The sequence below is a fragment of the Ammospiza caudacuta genome, chromosome 6 (assembly GCF_027887145.1).
Source record: "Ammospiza caudacuta isolate bAmmCau1 chromosome 6, bAmmCau1.pri, whole genome shotgun sequence".
NCBI classification, from domain to species: Eukaryota; Metazoa; Chordata; class Aves; order Passeriformes; family Passerellidae; genus Ammospiza; species Ammospiza caudacuta.
In genome coordinates this window covers 25385247-25400453 of record NC_080598.1, presented here as the reverse complement: position 1 = coordinate 25400453, position 15207 = coordinate 25385247, and the positions used below count along the sequence as shown (strand labels likewise).

At 38.6% G+C, this 15207-nt stretch overlaps 1 protein-coding gene across 1 annotated transcript in view; it reads right to left on the bottom strand.

Moving 5' to 3' along the window:
• HSD17B12 (hydroxysteroid 17-beta dehydrogenase 12) overlaps nt 1–15207 on the bottom strand; it is an 81904-nt gene that overhangs the window by 8296 nt on the left and 58401 nt on the right. Inside the window, 2 exon segments of the mRNA XM_058806366.1 lie at nt 3297–3378; nt 8771–8805. Of these exon segments, the coding sequence (XP_058662349.1) occupies nt 3297–3378; nt 8771–8805 (117 nt within the window).

The window sequence follows — 15207 nt, the reverse complement described above, 5'->3', positions numbered from 1 at the left end:
AAGAGTATTTGAGTTACTATTTGGAGTTCCTGTTTTCAAAGTGAAAACCCTAGGTTTTCAATGAAACTTTGCAAATAAGAGCAATGCCATTCAAATAGAAACTCTATGCTTAGGAATTCTTTTTACAGAAGCAAGGCTCAATCTAAACAAATAAACCCCTTTTTAATTTAGAAGGAAAAGGAACTAGATTTGTTAAATAAAGCCTAGTTAAAAGAGGAAAATACAACTTCATGTTCACATTGTTCACTACTTTAGGTCATCTTCTTGAATATCTTTAAGAGTGATTTAATTGGGTTCCTCTTTTGCATGGTTTTTAGAACATAGTGTTTAAACACTTAGTCTTCTGCCTTTACACCTCTAAAAAATGCCACCCTATGGTGACACTTCTTCCTAATCCTCAAGTCCACCTCCGCAGATTCTCCTCCAAACTTCTGGAAGTTTTAGAAATTGCAAAACTGAAAGTTCAAAGAAAGAGGTTAAAGGACTTCAAAGGTGGATGTTAGCACCTGCCTTCAAGATGCTCTCAAAGCTGATACAGCCACCTTCTTAACCCTGCCAGGAAATATTGTGATAAGAATCAAAGGCTACTTAGCAGTTCAAACCAGCACAGATTCCCACTTCCCAAATTCTTCTAAACTACACTTTCACCTTACCCTTTTGCCCAATGAGACAAAATACCAGGTTCTGCTACGGTTTCTTGTTTCAGAGAAGTGATACAGCCAAGTAGGATGAATGGAATACCTTCAACTGAATGAGCTAAACCATCCCATCCATGCTTGAAGCTAAAATAAATACTAAGTAAATTAGTTCAATTATTTAAGAAGCAGTTGCTTCACACCAGATTCAAACCAAGCAGCAAAGCTCTGGTACTGCACCTCCTTTACAGTTTTCCTTTGGTCACCATGTCCCCAGTGGTTTAACACAAGTCCTAACTGAAGCCAGCACCTAAAGTTGGCAAGTTGGCAGTGGCCAGTGTTTTTCCTACACAGGCCATCCCACTGAATTCAGCCATACAAGAAGGAACAGAAACACTCTCACACTACTGGACTATTTCTAAAGACACTCTGCTGAGCATACTTGGAAGATCTGAAATAAAACTGGATTTTCCTGTATAGCAGGTAGGTCCTTTTACTCTTCTTCTTCAAGTTGCATGTATGAGCTAGCAGGAGGCTCCTTAAACCATAAATAGCTTATCTGCTGTTCAGCTGCTCTTTCTTTCTTTCTTCCTCCCTCCCCTGAGTATAAGTTCATAACAAAATTCAGTACTCAACATAAATGAAACTGAAAGTCTGGCCTAGCAGCAGCTATTGAAATGAATCCTCTGACCATCCTCTTGACCAGGAAGGTACCTGCATGGACATGCCAAATGGTTTGGTGCACTTTCTGAACACAGCAGTTCAGGTGCATGTGTAACACCTGCACAGAGTATACTGATAATGTACTAAAAATAACTATATTGTGTTAATGAAAGTGCTCTGATCATTCAAATTTTTAACTATTCCTCCATGACAAAAGTCCTGATGTTGGTTACTGCTCCAAATATGGAGACAAAATACAAAAGACTGCCTTCTCTACTGGTTGCAATGAGCTTGCTATAAGGAAAATGTTCTTTTTACATGAGAAGTGAAAGCTATTTCCAGTATACAAATAAGGTATGGAGTTTTTCTTCTTGAAGAATTTATTTCAAGACACGTTGGGTTTTCGACCTCCACAAGCTCAAGTCCCCCAACAACCTTGAACCTGAAGTCTTAAGAATGCTCTCTAAGTAAACATTCCCTGAATAAGCAGATAAGCATTGAATGTTGGAAAATTTGTTCTCCTTGGATATCCAAATATCTAATAACAAATCCAAACAGTAGAGGCATGGGGGTGAGGTGGGAAATGATATAATCATATTTCACTTCTCATTAGCATTAACACAGGTAGAGAAACCTGTCAAAATATAGCACTATGATTCCTTTAAAAGAGTCTCATTCCAGTGTAAACTAGGGAATTCTCCACAGGAAGGTTAAAGACCACATTTGTTCCTGATAATTAGTCAAAGTCATTGACTTACACCTGAAGGGTATTATGCTTTAAATCCCCTTTAAATAGATAAGGGAAAAAAAAACCCTAGAAACTGCAGATACTGTCTTTCTATAGCTACATTAGGGGAGTCACTTTCATGCTTACTAATCTTGCTGTAGGAGAAGATGGGCAGTGCTGAGAACAGGCAGATTGTTCGACCTGTAACTTAGTTTTTTAAGGGGAGGGGAAGAAATATTTCAGATTCCTGTTGGAAAAAAAAAAAAAAAGACTTACCAAAGCAGTGTAAGATATATTATCACTAAAATCAGAAGCTCAGTTGATTCCATAAAGCTGAAAGCACTGCCACCACAAAGTGACCATTTGTATTAAAACAAAAAATTGTCCTCTCAGGAAACAGCTACTTCAAGGGGAAATTTTATCACCTAAAGCTACTTCAGGCTTCTAAACTTAAATATATGCCCTCCTTTAGTATGAATAAAATAGTGCGCATCAACTTCCTTCTGGGAATATGAAGATGTTACTGCGAATCTAGAGGAAATGTGAGTCTGTTCTGACATGAATGACACTACTGAAGGTTTCTTCATCCAGTCAAGGTTCTGCTTAGACTCTGAGATGCTTGAAATATTCAAGGTAATTACCAGGTATGCCTGAAAAAGCTGTAGTGCCATACTGCTTTAATGCCAGTGTAAATGTCTCTTGCATTCTGTTTTATCACATATGCCTCAGTTCCATGCTGGGTACTCACATTCCGTCTTTACAGTGTTCACTGGAGATATTTTAGGGCAATATTTTAGAATCCCCTGAAATTATCTTTGGGAAAAAAAAATACAACCAGCTGCAAAAAAATGAAACTGTCCCAGCAACACAAAGAGAAACTAGAGCAGATGAACTTAAGATGAAATGTAGATCACAGAATTATCACAGAATTTAGGGGAAAGACAATTCAAAACCAAAATAAGCATGTTAAGCATGTTAAGCTTAGTCAATGTCCTTTCTCAGCTTTGCACTAAGCTTGCTTGGTAGACTACTATCCTTTTCCATTTAAAAATGAAATACATGAGGAAATACATAAAATAGTAATTTCTATGCCAGTAAACCCTTACACTCAGTTTTCTTTCAACCTTCCAGCTTCCACTATTGGAAAAACTCAAGACAAACTCTGTGCTTTTAGTTCATGAAAGCACCACTAGATGGACACCAAAACATTTATTCCTGTGAGTGTTGCCTTATGTTTGACACTTGATTTCAGTGTGGAAAGGAACATTTACCTTGGTTGCAGAGTAAAGAGTCAGCAGTGGAGTTGGACACATCCCTGAAGCTGATGCAATATTCAGGATTATCCCTTTTGATCTGAAAGGAAGCCAAGATATATTATAATGAAATAAAGGAAACATCTTTCATGTTTCCAAAAATTACAGCAAGCCTAAAAACACCCTTTAGAATGCAACTGAGATTAAGATCTGTCTAAAAATTCCAACCAAATCCTGAATTGAAATTCACTTTATGCACAGTCAGAAGTGTCCAAGCAGCTGGCGTAAATCAGGAGCAACTCCAAGATCAATACAGCAAGAGAATCAAAGTTTTATTTACATACACATACACACACAATGAGCTAAACCATGCAAAACCACTGAGTCAAGCTGGCACGAGTTCAAGAGGAACTTCTACATCTTGGGACAAGATGGCAGAAATGGCAACACAGTTGCATTGTATGATTTACACTTTGATAATTACTTTCATCTTCTAAATATTACTTCATAATGGATCTTCAAGATAGCAAGGATCTGAATTTACTGCTCAAATACAGAATTTAATAAATATGGAAGATATTCAGTGGATGAACACAGAAAATGAAAGTTGTCTTACAGCTGTATCACAGTAACACTGAAGGTATTTATCAACAATATTTTGGTAAAGATACCTGAAATCAGTGACCACCTGCTCTGTCAAGCCTTTCTAAAGCACATTCACGTAGGACAGGACGGCTCCTGACCTCCTAGTCTAGTCTGATTTGAACCATATCTATTTCTGAGTCTAGTTTTACCTACAAAACCAGACATATTTAGTGCTGAGTAGAAAAAAGAATTAATTTTAAAAGCTTTATGCAAATTAGAGCAATTACTCTGTTAGAAGGTCCTAGACAGTCCAACATAGTGAAAGTTAAATCTCTACTTCTTCCCACCGTGCTGGAAATTCAAGGCAGTTTATCTGAACATAGCATAAGCATGCCATGCTCAGTGCAGTGAGAACACTCATGCAGGCAGACATCACACAGCTCAAGTCCTGCAGATTCACAAGAGTTTCCATCAGATTTGTTCAACCAGGTGCACCCTACACCACTGCTGCCACAATCATTTCAGTAACCATCTTATAAAAAAACAGTAATTTAAGTCACTGTTAAAAATTAAAACAATATAAATGCTTTGGAAATCATGACAATAGATTCAAACCAGCATGGCTTGTGCCATGATACAAGTGTAAATTACATCTGTGACTGATTTGTCACAAGGAATGAGATGGCAAATGTGACAGAAAAGAATAATTTCAGTAATTCAGGATTTCAAGCACCTTTGCCAAAGTTCATTGTGTTTTTCAGGACTTCCCTGCAAGGCTTGGTTGGTGAAATAAGGTAGTAACACTGATCCAAATATGTAGCATGGAAAGTGTAAGATCACAAATTAATCAGGAATTTTCAAGACAGCAAAAGGTTAACAGTGGATCATAGAAGTTTTTTGTATCAAGACAGGCGGTGACTGTGATATTTATTTATGAGCTCAAATTGAGATTAGCAATGAATTTTGCCATTCTCTTAAAAAATATTAATTTTTTAAGAGATTACCAGATTGGAGAATACTATAAGGAGCTTTTTAAAAGCTCAGGCTGCTATGTGAACAGACTACAAAATGGCAGATGAAAAATCAATATTAAGAGTGCATCAATAATCTATTATCAATAACCAAAATAATGCTTACTAAAGAAAAAATTGTGAATTAATCACAAACCTTGCAGGGCTCTAAACCAACTGTTCCCTCCATGAAAAACCTGAACAAGAAGTTCTGTTTTGTGCAGCAGTCACCAAAACCAGCCAAACAACAGGATGCTGGGAATGGGAGGGACAGATCCTCCACCACCACCAAAATCCTGAATTACAGTTTACAAACCATCTTTATCGCTCCAAATACTGAACAGAAATATTAAGAAACTGATGATTTAAGAAAGGGGAAGAGAAGAAAAAAAACCACTCTGAGACATCAATTTATTTAAGAGACTATTAAGAGCAGCCATGATAAGAGTACACACACTAACAAATGAAAAAGATCAAGATTTTGATTCAGCTTCTTAGAATACAAAAGAAAGATGACATTTATTTAAATGAAAGACTGAAATTTAGATCCAAAAAACCAGAGTGCTCTTCTTATATTCAGACTAGGGAGTACTTGCCACAAAACTTAACTGAAGACAAAAGCTTAACAGGATTCAAAGAAGGACAAGCATTGATATGGATAAACACAAGCCTCATGCTTTTAAAACAAACTGAAGCTTGAGAAGAGAGGCTGACATGCCGGCAGCAAGCACAGGTCTCACAGCACCTGGCTGCACTGCAACTTTCTAGCAGGAGTAGTGACCACCACCTAGATGGAGTGAATTAATGGTCTGACCCAGGGAAGAAACCCTTCCTAGAAACACAAAACATTAACAGCAGCCCCTTGCAGAAGCTCTGTGTATTGGTCTCTTTGAAGCAGTCACTGCCACTGGGGGTTTTGTGGTTTGTATTTTTACATTTTAAAGAAAACATTCCTAGCCTTAAAAGCTCATAACTTAAAACCTCCAGATAAAATGAAATTGAGAAGCATGTGAGTAGGGGGAACACTTCCAATTACTCCAATTACAATTCTGCTTCTTAGAGGAATTGCAGAATAAATGTTTTTAGAGAGGGATCTAAAGAATTACTCAAGCATCAGCATGGTAAAAAGAAATTTTGGCTCCATCTAATTCAACCGTGCCCTTAATGGGAAATAAAAAATAAAACAAAACCAAACAAAAAAAGTTGGTTAAGATTAAAAGAGCCAGGCCCACACCCTCACACCTCCCAGTCATTCTACCTTAAGTGGTCCAGCACCAGGGAGGCTATATTTAGCCATCTCCCTGTTGCTGTGGCAACCAGCGCCTGCTCCAGCTGCACGCCAAGTGGAAAGAGCAAGCTTCTTCTGTAATGTAATTATGCACTTGCTACTTTCCTGGCAATAAATACCATAGTTTGGTGTTTGTCTAGCAACAGCCAACTGATTTTTGGTGGTGGTGGCTTTTCTTTTGTTCCCAAAAACATCAAGCCTTGATTTTCAGTTCTATGAGTTTCCCATCTCAGACAGTAGCCTGAGTATTTATACAGGAACTGCTCATTTAAGTATAATAGGAAGCTTCAGATAATAAATTGTCACTTTAAATGTTCAAAACACAGGAGAGAAGTCACAGCAGAGAATCTAAACGCCATTACCAGAAGTGGCATTCATTTAATGCAGCTGTGTTTAATATAAATAGAAAAGTAAAAGCCAAACCAAGATGTAGCTTTGTTTACTCCTATCAGACCTGGATGCAAAGCATGCAAAGTATGCTCTATTTTTGTATTTATCTTGCAATATATTGTCATAAAGCCAACATTCAAATATGCACTAGAGCAAGCTGCAAGATGCTCTAACACACTACGTCACATCTATCTACTCAACGTGCTCTCCTCCTTGAACAAGTGAGGAATGACAATGAGGTTCTTAGTCTAGCCTTATCCTTCGAGCCTGAAGCCCTTTTTTCTAGCCTGTGGTCCCATGTGAGAAATATATGGCAGACCTGAAGAGCAGCTGAATCCAGCTCCAATTCATTCATGCCCTTGGATTTGCTGGACATCCATGTCCTCCTGTGGCTACAGACTCCTAGCAGTGTTAATGGCCTGTGAGCTATGACTGTGCAGGAGCTGGCAGCTGCAGGCACTGCTTATGTGCACTGCAAACCCAACCAGCTTCACAAAAATCAAACAGAAAATGGAAGCTTTTTCAAATATTTTTCCCTGACATAGAAAGCAAGGCTGTCATCCAAATGGAGCAGTCTTTTAAAGTGGTTCCTTATAGTCAGGAAAAAGTTCAAGATGCATATTTAATTCTTTTTAACTAACATTAAGGTTTTCTTTCCAGGCTTCTTGAACAGTTATCCTCAGAATCCATGAGGTAGTCATGAAGTTAGAGAACTAAGAGGAAAGACGACGTATGCTCAAGGGCAGTCAGAACCAGAAGTCAGCAGGATCCTGGTTTGCTGCCTTTCATTCAAGTCATCTTACCGGCATGGATGTGGAACAGAAAAACCTATGCAGGATATTCTATAAGTAGAGTATACACCATTCTGTCCTGAGAAGCTGAAGAGATAACTCTGCCAAATGGACAGCTACAATATTTCTTAAAACAAAGAAGAAACTGAGGCAAGAATTTTTTAAGTTCCAAAACCTAATAATGAAATAACATTAAATCCCCACAAAAGTATAAATGTTTTGGTCATGTTGGCACCTTCAGAGGACAGTGGTTTCACAAAAAACAAGTCCCTTTATCTATCAATAACAGTACAAGGACAAGGAGTAGCATCTGACCTAGGAGCCCTGAGTATGTATCACTGCTGTACTATAATAATCCTCACCCTCTACTCCAGCTTCATTGGGTAATATTACACTCCCACCCCAGAGCTCAGTCTTGGGCTCAAATCTCTTTACATGAAATAAACTTATTCACATCTCCTGATTGGCTAAGTAAAAATCTTAGCTCACCATCATCCTGATGTGCTAGACACTGACTCCCATACTGACTCCCGGCTCTGACAGTTTGCACCCAGGAAGAAGCTTTGTTTTCAAAGTGAAACATCTGTGTATCTGTGCAACATGAGAATAACTGAATTCTGGTCTGCACTGAAGACTCTCAGACAGTGGGATGACACAAAATAAACTTTTTTTTTTTCATCATCTTTGCTAGATTTGGAGGCTTGCCCCACATAGGGACTTCTCCTGCCTATTTGTTTGCATGGTTCTACAGAGTTTTCCCCAGTACTGTGAACACAGCTCAAGCCTGATCCAGGGCAACCCCCAGCAAGGCGGGGTTAGCACCCCAAGAGAGACGGCAAACAGCCAGCAGAGCCAACATCAGCTGCAAAACAGCCTGAGGGAGACTAAATGGAAATCACGAACCTTTTGGTTTCACCTGGGAGCTAGCTGGGAAGTCAGTACATGTCTTCCCTGTTGACAGTGGTGTGTTATTCTAAAGAGCTGATCTTCAATTCTATTCTTCCAAATGATCACAGCCTTTCCTCAATATACCTCCTACTGTATAATGAGAACATATTCTTTGCATCCATTTTACTTACAATGACTTAGAGAAATAGCCTTAAGAAGGTTATTCCCAGGAACTGTAACCACCCCCTCAGAATAGCAGGTTGTTGAGTTAGTGCTGATGAGTCAGACGGGCTTTTTAATTCTGTTCTAAAAGGAATCACCACAACAGTGGAGAAGGGAGAGGAAAAATAAAAAGGGAATCGAGTGGAAAAGGCTTCCACCGTCTGATGATTCATGCACCATCAGCGTGACTCACCCAGCATTACTCTGCCATTAAAACATGGAGACTAGGCTGATTAGTCACAGTAATGAATTTTTCAAGAAAGGATTCTCCCCTATAAATAATGATGACTTTGTCTGGATAGTGTTAGTGTGACTCACCTTTCCAGCATGCCGGGCAGCACCAATCGTGTCATCTGCAAAAGGAAAACATTGGTGATGGCTGAGAGTGCAGACAGCAGCCAGCCGGGGCCGAGGGAAGCCTCCCTGCCTCCCAGAAGCAGCTGCCACCCCCTCCACCCCAAGCACGGCTCGGGGAAGCAGAGACCATACTTTGCGTAGGCAGTTTATTTTTATTCTACCTGGATAACTTGGCTCTGTCAAGTAGTGTGTGCACTGAATCTGGTGAACTCATCTAGGCAGTAGCACAAGAGTAAATAAAACAAATGTCTTCACCATTCTGCAGCATCCATGGCCTCTACAGAACATTAAAAACCGGAGTACCACAGTAGAGGTACCATCTTTCTCTCCCTGCAAAAAACACCTGTCTTCCTCGAGTCTGACTAAATTTACCACCTATGCCAAGATTCAAAACATTATCCAATACATTTTAGCTAGGCTTACTGAACTGCTGAGTTTAAGACAAATTATGGAGCAGCAAGAGCACTAACAGAACTAGCGAACATATTATTAACTACAGAAAACATTTAAGACGCAAAATATTTTTTGTTGATTACCCAGGTATTTTCACACTGGAAAAAACTACATCTCCAAGAGAAAAGTCACCTGGCAAGCCTCCTCACTGCTTTGGAAACTCCTGCCTTTATTATGACTCTGAGCAATCCAACTACAAGCTGGCTGAAGGATTCTCCTGAGCAGTAATCCTAAAACAAGATTCCCAGTTGCAGACAGAGCCTCTCTGACAAGGGAAACAAATTAAGCATTGATCCAAACTTGGACAAAATTTTAATTAGTGTAAAATAGTTAATTTTCCTACTACTAATTCCTACCATCCTAAAACACAATTTAAATCCAAAACTTCTGCCTTCCTGAAATAGTTTTGAAATTCTGCTTGTGCCAAATTCAGCCCTGACCCATGTAAGCCTATGAATAATTGCCACTGACACCAAAGACAGATCACACAAGAAAAATAAACTGCTACCACATTTGACATCTAAAAGATGTTCCAACAAAGTTTTTGAGAACATGGGGGGGGGGGGGGGGGTGGGTAATAAAATACTAAAACCAGCACACATCAAAACATAATGATACTGATCCCAAATTACCTTGATAGCTTAAAATAAAACACTGAATATTTGAACACACAAAAGAAATCAGCATATACAGGCACACAAAACACCTGCAAGCACTTTGATTACAAAGAAACAAATTTTATTGTAGGAAGCTACTCATTTTATTATCACCACTGCATTAGCCCTCACATATGACTCAATCTGGGTTTGAGGTTTTATTGTTTGTTTGTTTTTATTGTTAATTATAAAACATCAGGAATAAGGGAGAAAAAAACCACAAAAGAAAACAATCTCAGTTCATTGCAACTGACACACAAAGAAGGTGCTAGAGAAGGGCTGTGTTTTCCATTTTATTGACATTTCTCCCTTAGAATAGATTCTGCCATCAGCCACACTGCATGACAGTTTTGATAAGGGACTGTACAGGCAGGAGTTGAACAGGCCTTCCTTTCATGAAGTCAGCTGTTGACACACAGTGCTGTCAGCACTGCCCCAGAAGTCAAACTAAATATTCAGAGCTGATAAGCATCAACAAGCTAAACAGATCTGATACAGCTTCAAAAAACCCTCTGGTATTAAGTTTAAGTATACATGAGCTTTTTCATACACTAATGCTCCAAAAGAGATGTAGAAACAACTATTTATTTTAATCTTCAAGGATAAAGAATGATTTGGGCTGATTTTAAGACTGGCTCAAGATTGGAAGAGCTTTTATCTGATCCAAGTTTTATGATCTCTTCCACAGATCCCTTGGCAAAAAGCAGCATACTGTTTCTTGCCTCTCAGGGCAGTGGAATGCTGCATATCATCTCCACAGATTGGCACATGGACGTGGACTGGAACTGCCTTCCCTTAGGCAACCCATAAATGATGTGAAAAACCAGTACACAATTTCCCAGTAGTGTAGGGGAGACCCCACATTTGAAACTTTGTCTTAAATCCACACAAATGCATTCATGGTCTAAATCCAAATTGCAACCCACCAGCAGCTCTAACAGTTTATCACAAACCTGCTGGCTACTAAAATATGCTACAATAATTGGTAGAGTTACATAAAATAAAAAAAAAAAAACTATGAAGCCACTGACAGCTGAAATACAACAATAGGTACACAATTTGGGGAGAAATCGAGAAGTTTCTCACTACCAACTGCATTAATGCATTAAATGGTTTGTTTCTAAAGTTCAGCTGAACAGCAGTCAATTTTTTTCCCCTCCACAGAAAAACACTGATGGCAAAACTGAATTTCATAGTCAACATCACTTCCCTTTGTTTTACTAAAATTCTTATTTTGAGGGAATTTCAAAATTCTGTGAAATAGGGCAAAAATTTCTATCAGTATTTTTATACCTTGTGATGTGTGAAAAAATATATTTATGAATATTCAGTACCTTGATGTGAAAATACTGTTATTTTTAAAGAGCAGGATAACAGAAGGCAGCGCTCTGAGTCAGACTCACCTGACCCAGCCAACTGCACACTCAAAGTGCACGACTGGAAAGATGCTGGCAGGGTATTCTGCAGCCATCCTCAGGTCTGGCAATTTTATACACTCCACACACATGTAAAATATTTTCAGCATTAATTAAAATAAAACAATCAATAGCAGAAATGTAGTTTTATCACTAACAATGGTGTCATTGTATGATCCTTATCCAAAACAGCCAAACTGGTTAACACTCATCTTCAATAGCTGTAATATCAGACATGCCATTAGGAAAAACGGCAGTTCAAAATCAAAACATCTAGATCTGAATAAATATCTCCCAGATAAAGAATCTAAATTTCAGCTAGATCTTGTTTAGAGATAGTCAATTCTGCAATGGTGTGTAGCTCACAAATGGCAAAGCCTTGCAAGTCAATCTATAGGAATTTGCATGCAGGATGTCAGAGAACTTTACAGCAGTGTTTGTTTCTTGGAAGACAATTTAATACAGGCAGAAGGAAGTATCAGGAAGCCTAAAGGAGAGGTTGGGAGATAACCTAAAAAGAGTGCCTTCAGTTGGTGATTGCTGAACATGGTTAGGCTTCCTTCACATAACCATTTTTATGAAGGAATACTATTCCACAGAAATGTGTGCTACAGTTGAAAGAATGAATGAAAACTCAGGTAATTCCAGACGAGCAGTTAGGCTACATGAAAACTGCTCATCTAAAACAAAGTGGTTTTTCTTTCTGAAAATTTGCATTAGAGCAGAGTGAGCATGTGCATCTGACAAATTGGTTCAGGACAGACTACTCAGCACAAGAAATTGTTAATATTTGATATTTTACAGAGTCTGGCTAAAAGTTAGGTTTAGCACACAATCATGAAGAGTGGTTGGTGCACTCTAAGTTTTTTATGTGTTTTCCAATTATTTCACGTACATTCATAATGCTACCACAGAATTTGGGGTTTAGTTCCTTTGGTTTGGAGAACTGCTTTGTTTTTAAGTCAACTTCTTTCACACCTACCTATCCAGATCTCAAATTCTAGGATGCTCAAGGCAAATGACTAACTTTAAGTAGAGATTGATTACAGACCAGTTCAATAATCTTTTATAGGCAGCTATCATTTCCTTATGTCCTTTCAACTGCATTTATTACATTCCTGGCAAGCACGGGTTGCATTGTCCACTCTTCCTTACCAAATCTGTCCTCTACCTTCTAGTTCTGGAAAAAGTAACACCACTTTTACCCTAACAAAGCAAAGATTCCTACTTGCAAATACAAGGATGCACAGACTTATGGTTAGATTTATGTTCTAAAGCAGGCACTGCAATTAAAAGCTGCAATTAGAGGATGAGCAAATATAGTTGGAAGTCATAACCATGGGTTTCCAGTGATTTTTCTTCAGAAGAAAACCTCCCATTCGTAGTTATCACTGCATTATAGTCTTTTCTCAATCTGGTCCAATCAATAGCTCAGAAGTGGAGCCTTTGAAAAGAATAATAATATGCAAAACTTTGAATATTTTTCAAGTGATGTTACTCAGACGACTAAAATACAGCAGGAAATGGTAAGATAAATATTCAAAGTCACCCTGTGACCTTATAACAACTGTTATACAACATCAGAAACCTAACACCACAGTTGTATATTTACAAATATAAATCATAAAGACAAATCATTCTATGATGTTACAACTGCAAGTCATTATTTCCACTTCAAAAGAATATAATGGTACCCTTTCTGTAACTAGAGCTATACAAATAAAAAAAAAAGGGTGAGGCTTGAGAATTTGGACAAGTTTGCTACAGTGTTATGCAGCTAAGAAGCTTCCCTGACTCAAAAACCTGGGGTGAAATTTTACCAACACAGAGCAACATAACTTTTTAAAGATCAGGAATTCCCTGTGGTGCACCCACTCATACAAAAACATCATTGCTACCATGAGACAAGTCCAGCGAATTCACACAAGCTCACAGATGCAGTAGTTGTTTAACAAAATTAACTGGCACCCTTGTACACAGAGGGTACACTAAAAATCTAAAGACCTGTTCTCATGCACTGGCATTTAAATTGATTGTGAGGTCTGTTCTCAGCATCTATAAAGTTTTTTAATGTGTCTCTCTTAAGAACAGTAACTTCTTAACACAGCTCATACCCCAAGTCAAACAAGAATTATTTATATTTGTAAAAACTAGCAAGGTCAGCTTTTTCCTACTGTAAAAACCTGAAGTCAGCTCAACTCACACAGTAACCCATGTAGCCGTGTCAGGGGCACCAGTTATAAAAAGGGAAGTGTGAAAGTAACAAGGCATGCTCATTTTCAGTGACTTTCCTCTGAGCAACAGTTTTACAAAAGAAAGTTGTCCCTGTTTAGAGCACAAACTTTTGGAGTCAAGTTAAAAACCAGAAGCTGTCAAAATTGTCCTCTTGTGCTTTACACAGGACAAAAACAGCTCAAATAATAAGGCTGGACTTGCTTCTCTTTTCAAGAGGCAAAATATGTGTTTGTGTCAACCCCAAATCTACAGAAAGCCACAGAACTATAGGATTTCCTTAATTTCCCCAAGTTACTTGTACTTTGAACAAAACCCCCCAGTGTTTCTCTGACTATTGCTTAAAAATATTTATTACAGTTACAGCTTTCTGTGTATCACACTCTCAAGTTCAAAGTCAGCAAGGTGGGAAACCACAGCACTGAATTTCTCCCTCTGGACCATCTGAATGATATGCATAACCACCTTCACAGGAGGCTTACTTGTTTTCCAAGCACTGGTAACTGTCCCTCTCTGTTTTAAACTTGTATTATGTACTTGGTCAAATCATCAACCCCTTCTTTGATTATGACTTTGTATATAAATGTAAAAAATCTCTAGGCTAGACTGGAATACACACACAGTGATCTCTTCTTACAAGTCAGTGTTGCCACTGTCCTTAGAATTATGTTCCACTTACTGTGACCCTTTCCACAAATACAAAAATTCACATAGGGTTCTTGCAGGGGACAAGCAACTACCACCTGATTTCTGGTAAGGTGCCTTTACAGATGCAGTCTTAGGCTGCACTAGCCCATCTGAACACACACTGGAGTTTGACAGATGCCATTTCCTACTGTCTTTTCAGGATTGCTGCTCCCCAGGCTTTTCTTCTTTCTACATACAGGCCTGCATAAGAATATTTCCCCTCTTTCTCAAATTCACTAAACTTCTGCTCCTCCTTTCAATTTTATATTGGTTTTGGGTTCTGTTGTTGCTTTCTTTCCTAAACGCAGTTTCAGACTTTCTAGTAGTCATTTCCATGTCCTGCCTGGGATTCACAGCCTGGTGGTACTCACCTCTTACTTCTCCTCCATTAAGGGGGCAGCTGACAGCAGATCTCTCAGTTAAACAGAAGGATTTAAGTATTCTAAAATCTCGAGAAAATTAAAAGCATCTCAAATATGACAACAAAAATCCTTGATGTGGTAAGGCCTATTAGCCTTTTGCATTGGCACTCAGTATAAAACATGAGTGAAGTCATCAACATGACAACTACCACAGAAGGGATGGACATGGACATCATTTACTCTCCTGCTTCATCTGTTAATGCCAATTTCCAAGCAAAGCCTGGCCTGCAAGCCTAAAATTTGCATCCCCCTACAATATAACAGCCTGCAGACTAATTCAGCTCCTTGCTTAATCAACCACTAAGCCAGCACTCCCTCAACTGTTTAGTCCTGCTTATTTTTCAAGAGAACATAAGCTTATGTCTCACTCCCAATGCAATTAGCATATTGTGATGCTGCAAAAGAAATAACAAACTTGCAGTTCCTTCCATAGCAAGTAACTCTTGCAGCTTTCAAAGGAGAAACAAGGCCTCCTGGAAGCATTTGAAGCTATTCTCTGTGCTCATTACCTACCCACTTTTTCCACTGGAAAG